The 13,022-nt window shown below is 39.9% G+C and overlaps 1 protein-coding gene across 9 annotated transcripts in view; it reads left to right on the top strand.

Moving 5' to 3' along the window:
* Positions 1-13,022, top strand: part of LOC134212148 (dual specificity tyrosine-phosphorylation-regulated kinase 2) — a 446,248-nt gene that overhangs the window by 368,899 nt on the left and 64,327 nt on the right. For all 9 annotated transcript variants that reach the window (XR_009979207.1, XR_009979205.1, XR_009979206.1 and 6 more), the window contains 2 exons: positions 914-1,077; positions 1,151-1,428. Coding sequence is in view for 6 of the 9 variants with exons in the window: in XM_062689745.1 (XP_062545729.1) it covers positions 914-1,077; positions 1,151-1,428 (442 nt within the window). In the remaining 3 variants the exon portion in view is untranslated. The remainder of the gene's footprint in view (positions 1-913; positions 1,078-1,150; positions 1,429-13,022) is intronic.

The raw sequence follows: 13,022 nt of genomic DNA, 5'->3' as shown, positions 1-13,022 counted from the left end.
TAAAATGTCATCTGCATGTCATTTGACTAATTTGTTCTTAACTTTCTTTAGAAGCCAAATTTATTGCATAATTTTAGATGTACTCATAACGCTTGGGTAGGGCTATATTTTTGTCCAAGGGTACATTGCTCTAAATATAACATCTTCGGCTGGAGAGTGAAAACTCTCCAAAATGTCACGTGTCATTTGACATAATGTCATTTGAATGACATTTTGCCTCAAACGCCCCAGATTACATATTTACAACAATGTCTTGTTAGACAAAGATGTAGGCACACTTATACGCTATAAGTTCGTCATACATCATGGATTGACAGCTACCTTCTGGAAAAAGTTCTGAGAAAATTATACAAACGAATGCAAATGACATTTTACAACACTGCTTGTAAGGCTTACTGGAGATTCCACACATTTTGTTCTTGAGCTTGTAATTCGATTTTTTATGATACTCATTTCGACTTGATCCATGGCAAAATATGTCACTTACACTAATCAAAATACATTGCTGTACATCCTCGATTTCTTCTAGTACGTTAAGGGTCAATTTATTCATTCCCGCTGGTAAAAGGGAATGGGACACATATGCTTAAACCGGGTTTGATGCCTAAGAGTAGCCTAAGAGGAGTGAAAGAAAGCCTAATTATAGATCGGTTATTTTGGCATACTATGCCAGGAAATATGCACCCTTATTCTTGTTTACGTACGAACGCGCTTTCGAACGAAAGCTGATGTGCATTATCGTTTACGCCAGCAAAATCAAATGGGGAAACGGTTCGAACGAACTGCATTCGTTCGAAAGTTTCGTTCGTCCGTAACCAAGAATAGGGGTGATGGTCTGTTTGAATGTGTAAAAATCATCTAACTACCTATATCCAAACTAATTTCGGTCAACTTCTTTGTATGATCTTTACAGAAGCACTGAAATACCACGGAACCCGCTTGACAGACTACGAGAAGCAGGAAATCGAAAAGTATCCGGAAATCTATTACCTGGGTCTCGATGCCTGCAAAATCAACGCAAAGCCGGGGACGGCACTCAACTCGGGTTACGACGATGACAATGGCAGCTACAACAAGGTCCGTCCGAAATCGTCTTCCTATTCTACCAGATTCCTAATTAGTTATTTTTTATTTGCATTATGGCCTACAGGTGATCCACGACCATGTTTGTTACCGGTACGAAATCCTGGAAGTCATCGGCAAGGGTAGTTTCGGTCAGGTTATCCGGGCGTTGGACCACAAAACCAACCAACATGTGGCAATCAAAATCATTCGAAACAAGAAACGCTTCCACCATCAGGCTCTGGTGGAGGTTCGGATATTGGACGAACTGCGCAAGAAGGACGTGGACGGAGCGTATAATGTGATACACATGCTCGACTATTTCTACTTCCGCAATCATCTGTGCATCAGCTTTGAGCTGATGAGGTAAGTTGAGATTTCATTCTGAAAGGGAAGATGTGACACAAATACGGTTGATCGAATTTGGGGGAAAATGTATGTCAACAGTCAGCACAGTTTGCTAAAACGATTTGCAACTTTCGTGTTTGAAATAGCAATACACATTTATTCTTCACCATTGGAATGAATATTTATTTGCTAAAATATTGTACTTCAGCACCCATTGTTAGAATCACGACACGGTCCACAAGGACCACACGGTAGACAGGGACCGCAAGGGCCACAAGGACCACATGGTCCGCATGGACCACACGGTCCGCAGGCTCCACACGGTCCACAAGGACCACAACTAAAAGGGCCACATGGAACACACGGCGGCAATGGCGCACACGGTCCACAAGGTAGGCAAGGTCCACATGGTCCGCAAGGGCCACACGGCCCACAAGGTCCGCAAGGCCCACACGGGGCGCATCCGATTTGCGAGCACGCTCCAAAGCACGGCTGGTATGGGCCACAAACTGGGGGACAGCATGGGTCACAGCAAGGTCCACAGGGTCCCTGTATATTTTTGGTGGGAATAAAGTTTTGGTTCATTTCTATAAATGTAGAACAGTGAACTTACACATGGACCACAAGGAGCGCATGGGCCACACAGCGGCTTGTAGCACGGACTAATGCAGATTTTCTTCGGCATTATGGGCGTTGGACGTCAATAGTTGGGAACAATTCAATCTTGTTTTTTAATTGGCTAGGTCTTGAGAAAAGTTCAATGTTATTCTTCTGCTTGAGTGTTCCAATGGAATTTTCTTATACTTCTTATACTTATACTCTAAAACTGAGAATTTTGCTTCTGCTCTGGCCGAAAGTTGTTCGTTGAATGACACGTAAGACATTTTTTCAACATATCAACCTTCTTACCAGCCTGCCTTGATTTTTGACTTTTGAAATAGATTGCTGTGATAGAAAAATGGTAAAATACGAATGTCTGCAAGCGTGTACGTACACGCACATTTCCCTTATGGGCCAAACACAATTGGTACGTTTGCGTGCGTTTTGACAGTTTTTCCATGGGAAAACTGTCAAAACGCACGCAAACGTATCAATTGTGTTTGGCCCATTATGGGCCAAACACAATGGACACGTTTGCGTGCGTTTTGACAGCTTTCCCATGGGTTTTCCCATATCTGCCTATACACAACATGTTTCACAATAAAGTAGTACATATCTGAATTTTGATGCGTGGAACAATCCGGTTGAGTCTCCTATTATTTCGAAAACTCGCGAAGGTCAGCCTCTGACTCGTGCTCCCATGTCGATCTTATGCCGTCTGATGATATCAGGCTGCCAGGATATTGAAATACTCCGAACGTCCGGCTACTGCAAACTTTGAGGGGCAGTTCCCGTTGACACTCAGCCACCTTGTCGTGCTGACGTTGATGGTGAGACCCGCCGCAATGAAGCATACGGTTAGCTCTTTATTCTAATATAGCGTTTCGTGATCATTAGCCAATTCAAATCAGAGTCGTCTAGATGTTACACGAAAATAAACTGCCAAAGCAGCTCAAGGTATGGTACACTGTCAATCGCACCCACCAAGACTATCGATTACGCGGAGAAGTAACATAGAAGATGAAATGTAACCTTGCATCACATCAGCGACTGTCCGAATGGGGCTAAACAAAGTCTGATCTGAAAATCTGAAATCCTTGCACCCTTGGTGCCACACAGATTTTCGTGACTCAGACAACAGAAATTCCTTCCGTAGTCAATATCAATTACAAACAAAGGGACACTTCCAACTTGTTGCCGCTAAAAAAGTACTACACGATAATTTGCAATGTTATGAAAACTCATATGTGAATATGTACATTATGTGGAAGATATTGATATGAAAAATGTATTGGATGTAACCACTTTCCCTTCGATGGGACTCGAATCCACGACCCACAGTACGCTAGACTGCTCCAACTAAGCTACGAAGGACCTCCGCCGGCCTTCGCAACCTAGCGGCTACTGAACGAGCTCGAGATTCCCAAATTGGACGCATAGTCAAATCACTCGTAATCCATTTTCTCAAGCCAACACTCCCACATGTGTATAGTACACTTCCACATTAGAGGAGTGTGAGTATTTAGTATGTCTGGCGGCTGTAGAGTGTACACATTCTTCATCAGCAACTGCACTGATCAAGTGAGGTTGTGTAAGCTATTTGCCAGTCGGTCGTCAAGCTCAGACCCGACCGCATTGCGTAGGCAAGAGCACGCAACTCAGGTTCAGTTCAATCAAAGTTAATTGTCTATATCCGGGGTCGGTAGTCCATCCGCTAAAAAGTAGTAGGGCATGCTGATGTGATGCTTCACATTCTACTTCACACTGCACATGTATTCCGTATAGTCCGGGAAGTCTGCAATTCCGATCCTTTGCAAGAACTTCATAAAATAGTCATGTTCAGACAACACGTCTGTGATTTCAAAAGTACATCTGAACATTGCCCCCATTTATTCTACCAGTTTGAGTTTCATATTTGACTGAAGTTTATAGTTCGGCAGTACTAAACATTTTGTTGTTATTGTTTCAACAGTAAAAAGTCCATCAGCAAAACAGCACTTTAAAAAAAAGAAAAAAAAATTCTACAGAAATAAATTCCTGATTTTTTTTTTTAATTATAGGTTTATGCTATATTCACTACTGGATAAATATGTTACAAATATTTATATTCTTTGCTTTATGTTAACATTCTTTGCTATCATTTTCCATTAAAATTTTAAATTTTCCATGGAATAATTGCATTTGGACTTTTTTGTTTCCTTGTTTATTTTTATTCCCCTCGTACCATCCGAGAGCTGTCGGATATAAAATAAATTTAACATTGGTATCGGCCTAAATAAAGTAATAAACACACTACCTGGGTACGTCTCCCCGGGTGTCTGGCTGCAGATTTCCGTTACCCTCGTTAAACAAAACACCGTTACGCACTACTGCAGAGTATCCATTTCTCAGCGTAACGGGAATCTCACTACAATTGTTCGCCAGTTCTTGAAGAGTTAGTACGTATTTGAACCCCTTACTCGATTTTTTCTAGCAATCAGTTTAGTCTAGGACAATGGGTTCCGAGGTATTTTAACTAATTGCTTGAAAGGTTACTTCCGCTGCATACAGTTTAGCCTTAAACGGATGGAATAAGACTGCTATTGGTAGCCATTTAGGCAGGACTAAATAAGATGAACCCCTTATTACCACAACTTAATGCCCTAGCTCAAAAAATTGATTTGGCCAGGGCTCGGTTTGCTAGATCTTACTCCGTAACACACACGTAACACCTATGTAAAAGTGATCTACCAGCGTTACGGGACAGCAAAATTAATTTGTCGTAGCCTGTTTTCGTTCCTCAGCCGATGGGCACTGAACTTTCCAATAGTTGGTCAGAACTTCTCCTCTTGGCCAACCTGAGCGTTTAAATCTCATATGATAATTTTGACATCGCATCGTTTTCAGACTCACGATCGACCTGCGCTTAGAATGCGTCCTTATCATCATCAGTGCATGGGGTGCAACCAAGATGGGGCGCAACCAAGGGTGGAGCTATGTGACCTTGAACCGTGTATTGTTGTATCAAATTGTTGATTCATTGTTTTCTGTTTAGTTGTAAGTTACAGAAATGAAATGAATGAGGTGAAAATATCCATGAATATTGTTACAACTGAGGGATTAAAGCAGTCTTTTCTTACGTAGAACATATTGCAGACATCACCTCAGTTGGTCGAGCTGTGTTGGTTGGTATATAACACTATGGGTCTCCGTGCCCCCTATAAAAAGTTCGTTTTTGGAACGACCCTATAGCAGCCTTAACGTTCACTTAGTATACGAGAAAGGCAAAAAGGTATTTAGTGTCGTTATATCATAACAAGAGAGGCGCTAAGGACAAATACCAATTGAAAGCCACATGCAACAACGAATTGCATGTAACTTCCCGCGGTGCCAACCACTCTAGTTGAATGAAGTCTTCAACGGAGAAATCCGTACCTGCCACCATTCCCGTGCCTGCCTCTGTTTGTTTTTAGTCGGGGTTCGCATTTTGATATCTCCAGACTGAATGATTCTGACTTCCTACGGAAAAGGGGATTTTTGCTGCACCTGTTTACATTGTAGCCCCAGAAGGTGCTTCCATGCAATAAATAGGTTCTGCCGGTTGGGGTGAATATGTATATGCACCGTTTGAGGTTGAATTTCTGTGTAAAGTACAGGTTTAAAAATAATTACGACTGGTCGGACGGAAGGACATTTATGACAGTTCAGTGTTGGTTTGCTTTGCTGGGACGTATACGTGGTAGAAACGAAGAATTCCCCAGAGAGCCGGAAAATAGGAAGGTAAGCATCGATTGACAGTTTTGCAACAGTAGCAGAATTCTATTTATATTTTGTCTACTTGGAGACATGCTTTTTGGTGCCCTAAAATGGTCAGATTATAGTTTAATTCTACAGAAGCAACACACAAGATGTTTCTCTTCGAAACAGTTAAAAAAAATAAATACTTGAAAAGCATTTACGTTTTGGTTCAATTTCAATGCAGTTTCATCCGAGTTCCAAAGTGCTCCATATCTTTAATTAAGCGTCCATCTTTTGATAATCCATCAACTTCTGTGATAAACCAATCCGAATGCATTCTAAAACAAATGAACGTCACTAATTGCCCAACAGAAGCAAAAATTCCGAAATGCATATATTGTCAAGTACCAAAAACACTCAGCATTAATTTGCAAGCCGAGCAACATTTTCAATTCACCCATCCATGTATTTCCATTTGTGAAGCTTTTTTACGTTTTCGGGTTTGACCTTTAGCGAGGACAATGTGGTGCAGTCGAAAATAGCTGGCCGTCACCCTTCCAATACAAAGCAGAAAGATTGGCGCAGAGATGTTTTTAGTGGAGTGAGATATGCCACCCTTAATTAGGATATAAAATGGGCCCCGGAGCAATTTTCGTACACAAATTCATGGGCGATAAACCCAAGGACAAACATGCTTTCAGCTTCTTCTTCGATGAAGTTCTCGTTTCTGTTGGTTGAACATTTGCAGAAAACTAGAATCCATTATCTCGTCGTTTCGATGCTATTTCGGTGTGGCCCTTTTATGGGTTTTTGATGATGATAGTTCATCCAACTTTCAGTTCGTCCATCATTACACGTCGGGCTTTCCTGAATTTTTCGTGTACCATGCGAAAATAAATTATAATGAATATGACGTCAATCAACCGTTTCAAGACATTCAGCGCAAAGTAGAATCATTGTTTCTTTACATTCTGTTAAGGGATATAAAAGTAACTTTGTGGAACTTTGACTTGATGTGCTGTTTCCACCCAACTTAATTAGTTGGGAGTCTCAGGCTGGGAATACCCAGCTTTATCGTACATTGCACAATGATCCATGCTGTAAAATTTGGAATCTAATATTGCGCATAAGCCCCAAAATTTTATTACCACCTTTGGGTTTCCGCGCCGAGCACTCAGCGCTAGACTCGGCGACAAGGAGATAGTGGTCAAGTTGGTACTCCTGATTTTTTGACAACTGATGTCGATTGGTTGTGTGAGTGCACCGGTGTCAAAAAATAGAGCTTTTAGCTAGGGATCCTATATTAAGAGATGTGCGAATACTTTTCTAGACGATTTAGCAACGCTGTTATTTTCGTAAACAAACCCTGCCAGCACTTGCCGCAGTGAAAAATGTTTAGGCTTGCACATGACTTTACATTCGAAAACACTTTTCATTATTTTGTCTATCCTCTAGCAGTGCATTTTGTTAAAATTAAAGAGCAATACGAATGAACACGATATAAGGCATCAACTAGACTACTTTTACTTTCGAAAACAAAACAAATTGTTTATTCGATAAAACTTTTCATAAAATCTATTTCACCAAAATCACAAAATCTCTCGATCTGCAACAATAACAATGTTCATTAGGCTCAATGTTCTCAATGCTCAATTGGCTCAAGATGGCCGCTTTCGCATATCTCTGAATGTAGGATCCCTACTTTTAGCTGAAAATTTAGTTGTCAAATGCACATTTTGACAGCAATATAGATGTATGAGTGAATGAAATGTGCAAATGCTCTATCGCGGAAGCAGTCGCTGAAGACAAGTGTCAATGGTTTCAGTGACGAAACGAAAAGTTTCAATGCAAAAAGCAATAGCCTATCCAGCTTTCCACGCTCGGTAATGGCGGCTTGTCGGTGTGCAAAAATCAATCGGTCGCTGTACTGTTTGACACTAGCTGGAGGAAAACTCACTGCCTAAAAGGCCTTTTTTCCCTTCCCCTCACCCAGGAACGCCAGTGGGCTTTCCTCCAGCTAGAGTCAAACAGTACAGTGACTAATTGATTTTTACGCACCGATAAGCCGCCATTACCGAGCGTGGAAAGCTGGATTCAGATTACGCCATTAATGACATAATAATTGGCGTTTCAGGGTAAATACGCTTTATGATGTCATTATTTACGTAATATTCCATACATTTTGCGCTGTCAAAAGATACTCGCTAAAAAAAATTCATAAAGAATTTATTACGAAAATTATTACGAGAGAGCTTTCGTTCTAACTGGGATGCAGGGAGAAATTCAACAAAACAAAACTGACAAGCGTCACGCTCTCTTTGCCAGAGAGAAAATTATCTCTGTTTTCATTTCGTTTCGTAGTTGACAGTCATGCTCTTTCTATCGCAGCAGGGTCGAATGCATGTTAGATGGAAATCTTCTGAGCGCTGAAGAATAACTCGGATTGTGATGGTTTTGTGGAAAGCATTTTATATGATGAAAAATAATGATGATAATTATTTATTCTCCACTTATTCAACATGATTTTTTTAAAAAACAGATGCTCTCTAGAATTAACATGAAGTATTTAACTTAAACCTAGATTTAATAGAACAAATCGAATAAATTTTCAAAGCTCAAGGGCCAATGCGGAAGACAATTTAAAACGTAGGAATGGTTGTAAAACGAATATATTTGATGAATAAACATGATTTCATGCATTTTTTCAATTCTGCTCTTTGAATGGCTTAATATACTTTGGATTTCAACATTTTTCACGTGGGACAACTGTACGATTTGAATGGGATGTATATATAAAGTGGAATAACCTTAAATAATACATGGATTGGTAATGCATTAATTCATCCAAAATCCAGTTTAAATTATATCACATTCACACGATTCGATTTTGTTAGAAGCTGTATCATTGATTGTCGAGTAGAACGCAATGGTTCAGTATCCATTTTTGAAAAAAAAAAATTAAATTGCTGAGTTGCCCTTCATACATGGAGATACTGGTGGAAATACATTTTGGTTCGATAATATTTCTTGAAAATTGATCCAATCGTCCTTTTTTTATTTAATTGTGAGAATTCCCAGAAGTATCTAAGTTTTTCTATCAAATCTCCGTTCGATCATAGTACAGAATAAAAATGCTTTTTAAACTTAAAAATAAATTGAGGAATAGTCTGATTCCCCGAAGAACGGCGCACCCAACTAATGAATGTAGCTTCGCTCATTATCCTTAATGAGAGCTTCAAATATTCTTCGAAAATCCCTTTTCATATTTTTTTTATATTTTTTTTCGTAGAAACTTTGTTCAGAAAAAAATGTTCGATTGTCGCCACACAAATGCTTGATTTCGCAAATTAAATTTTAAAACTCTCCTTGAATTCAACCCTGTATTAGCGTGCAAATGAGGAAACATGGAAACGTCAAGATATATTATCTTGCTGCAGTCTGAACACCTCGTAATAATTGGATACCCTCTCACTTAACAAAGTCAAACGTCGTTGGTGGCCTAATTTGAGCCTACCCACAACATCCAGCACCATTGATTGAAAGAAAAGGGTTCGCTGCTTCCATCAGTGGCAGTGGCGTTGGATTGCATGGGTGGGCTCAAATTAGTCCACCGGCAACGTGAGAAGCTGTTGTTTACCAAAGCAGTTTCGCCCTTTTGAAATGTTGATGCCGAAATAGCCCAATCTGAATAGGCTATAACAAACAATATTTTCATATCACATTATACGAGCTTTATTAAATGTTGTTGCTGTAGAGTAATTTCAATGTTTTAAAAAGTGTTGCAAAATGGGGAAAATGATTCAAAACATAAAATCACGCGTATATCCGTTTATACTACATTGCTGAGTTAACATTACAATCGCTGTTAAAAGCTTCCAATATCTTGGTAGTTAAATGGCGTCAGATGGTGGCGCACGGATCAAGAAAGCAAAAAGCCTATGCGAGTTTCCGGAATATCTGGAAAACAGGCAGATTGGGTGTGAATGCGCCAAAATCCGATTATTTAATTCTAACGTGAAATCTGTGCAGCTGTATGCTAGTCGAACATGGTGTGTATCAGTGGAGAACACTCAACGGCTGCAATGCATGCGGGATAGGGTGTCTCAAAATTGGACAAAGTCTGGAATATTGGGGGCTTGACCTTCAAATAAATATTTGAGGCATAACAAAAGAAAAATTGTTCTACGACAACTCTGGGAAATGTCGTTTAGGGATAGCCCCAACGCATTTTATGAAAAAAGGGAATTTTTGATAGGGAACATCGAAAATAATGGTATATTGGAAAAAATGTCGATTGAACCCAGCAGGATATAGCAGCAGAGGCAGACCCAGAGGCCTGCGGCGCAGCCTCAATAAAGAAATAGAAAAAGTCGACAGAAATTTAACCTGGCAACAGGTTAAATCTGGACATCGCTCAGGGTGAAGATTTTTCAAGTCGGCTTTCTGCACCACTGGGGGTGTACAGGACCCACAAAAAAGTAAGTAAGCTAAGGCTTACAGGCAACCATGCATTCACCAGCTATTTATCGCTGAAGAGTGTTATTTTGCACCACGTTCTTCCCTCCTTCTCCACCTGTCCAACCTGAGCGTTACCTCAAAACGTTCGAACCATTGATCCTTTTCAACACACCTCCTGCAGCGTTATGAAGCCAGATCCGTGGTCCTTCAGCACATCGACGAGTATGCGTGTGCCTCCGATTAAGTTAAAAGATTTGCAGTTCTTCGTATCGAGCTCCAAATCCCTAGTCCTTTTACGCCACTGTGGTCTTCGCCGATTGTTTCGGCCCGTATTCTATGGTTGATTGTTCGCTGCTTTTGACGTAGGACTACTTTTGTCTTCTTGGGATGCTATTATGTTATCAACCCTACCTAAGCAACGAGTTCGCGATCTTCGCCCAGCAGGCATTATTAAATGCATTTCGCACGTCGCGTCTAGAAGCATTTCCGAGGGAATTTCTGAAGGAATTTTCGAAGAAATTTCGAAAGGAATTTCCGAAAATAATCTGACCTTTCCGAGGAATTCCTGTGGAAATTTCTTAATAATTTCTTTCAAAACAATTTCCGTAGGTATTTCAAAAACCATTTCCGGAGGTATTCTTAAGGAATTCCCGAAGAACTTTCCAAAAAAAAATGCAAGAATTTATTCTTTCCATCGTGAATTTCTTCTCTCTCCTCTACAGCCCAAATTTGCATATTTGTCCCATATGAATAGGAAATCCAGCAAAGATGGGACTGATCTGCAATCATAGGCAGTCTAGGAATTTCTTCAAAAATCTTGCGCAAATGAATCTTTTGGAAATGGCTTTAGGAGTGTCAGCGAAAAATGGTTTAGGAATTCCTTCGAATTTTTTTTAAAAGAAATTGCTTCAGCAATTATTCCAGGATTTTTTTAAAATAAATAAAATAAGAGTTCTTACGCAATTTCTTCAGAACTTCATCCAGGAATTCTATCATTTTTTTTTCAATTCCCTCTTGATTTATTAACGCCTCCATTTGTAGTTCTTACTACTGACGCCGAATTATAAATGAATCAATAATGCCAAAAATGCTGGTGCCCCACCATTACCAGAGCTCTGGCGCCGCCAGTGCTATTAATCAAGTAACTATGGACGCTGGAATGATTTTACGTACCGGAAACTTCATGATTCCAGCATATGATAATAATTCGAACAATGTTGTACCATTCGCAGTTGTCACAGGTAGGTCCTCATTAACTGCCTGAGAACAGACTTTGCTTATCCGCTCGAGTGTTTACTAACTGGATCCGGCTCATCCTTTTCCACGCTACTCGTTAAACTTTTCTCCTTTTGAGCTTTGAAACTTTTTTCTCACAGCCGGCGCCGAACCTTGCTCGGGCTGTTTTATGAACTTTGCTCTTTCTTGCGGATTGTTTAGCAGCTCATTGTGCGCTTCCTCCGTGGCACGTGCCTCCACTAATATCGCAACTCAACAACAACGGTTGGTTATTACCACTTCGCAGGAAACTAGGATTAACCAACCAGCGTGAACACAGCAGTGAACTGCCCGGGAGGAAGAAAGTATGACATTTAAACTTGCTCATCGACCGACCGACGACGGCATCCGTTCGTGACAAATTGAAATGTCAAGCAGTCAACAAAGCTTCGGAGGAAGCGGTCGCAGGGAAATTAAGTTTCCTCGGAGTTTTTCCAACGATTAACGCATAGATTACTGCACAACAGAAGGAATAGAGAAACTTAAAAGATCAACCATGGGTAATTAATTAGCAGTACAATGAAAGTCATTAGTTCCGATTATACGGCGATGTTCCTTTTCAGGTTGTCGTGCTAATTGTCGGTTATCTGAAAAGAAGCAAAACTACCGCTAATTTTCCTAGTCGAATCACTGAATGATAAACTGCAGAAGCAGAACTATACCTACTGCTCATACAACAGCAATTTAAAATTGGCGCGCAAGGAACATTTGTTTTCCTCTACCATCTGAATCCAGTTCGAGAACTTTTCCTATTCCTTCCGGTCCGTCGATTTGCGGTTGTTTGTTTATTTTTAAGCGAGCAAATTTGTCATTTGTGTAATCGATGTGTGTGCAGCAACAACCAGTTCGATCTGGGGCAGTGACGGTTAGCAGTCAGTAGTAGCGGGTGGCTGGCAGGTGGAAATGAATGAATGAGGATGGCTACTTTTTACGTTAGTTTGTTTTATTGGCAGCGAAGGGAAACCTTACCGGAAGGCATTCAGACAAAAGTAAAGAAATGTCATGTTGTTAGCAAAATGAAAGGATTATAGAACTAAACTAATGATGGATATGGTATACACAAAAGTTATCGATATGATAACTTTTTGAAAAATGGCTTTCAGAGATAGTTAACATCTTTAAAGATAAAATCTTTTTTTTTTAACTTTGATAGTTCATGTTAGCTGAAATACAAAAGAAATTTCGGGAGATTTTTTCGAAGTATCTACCGTGAAAACAAAGAATAATTTTCCAAATTTTATCTTTTTTTTTTATGCATTCTGATTCTTAATTAATTAATTTCAAGATAAATCAAAATACAGTCCGATATGTGCTACCCTCTTTGAATAAATTTTAAATGGATTCCCATTAATAATTTATGTTGATGCTAAAGCTCAACTTAATTCACCGAGTAGTAAAACTGCCTATCTCGCATTTAGCCAAGACACCAAACTTACGGCTCGATGTACCATTTTATAACTTACTGATTATGGATCGACTGTACGTTTTAATTTTATTTATTGAACGGCTACTCAGTCTTGAAATTATTACAACGAGTTTTTTATTTACCCGACGTTTCGACA

The sequence above is a fragment of the Armigeres subalbatus genome, chromosome 2 (assembly GCF_024139115.2).
Source record: "Armigeres subalbatus isolate Guangzhou_Male chromosome 2, GZ_Asu_2, whole genome shotgun sequence".
NCBI lineage: Eukaryota > Metazoa > Arthropoda > Insecta > Diptera > Culicidae > Armigeres > Armigeres subalbatus.
The sequence above is the reverse complement of the archived record's forward strand: the minus strand, read 5'-3'. Positions and strand labels throughout refer to the sequence as shown.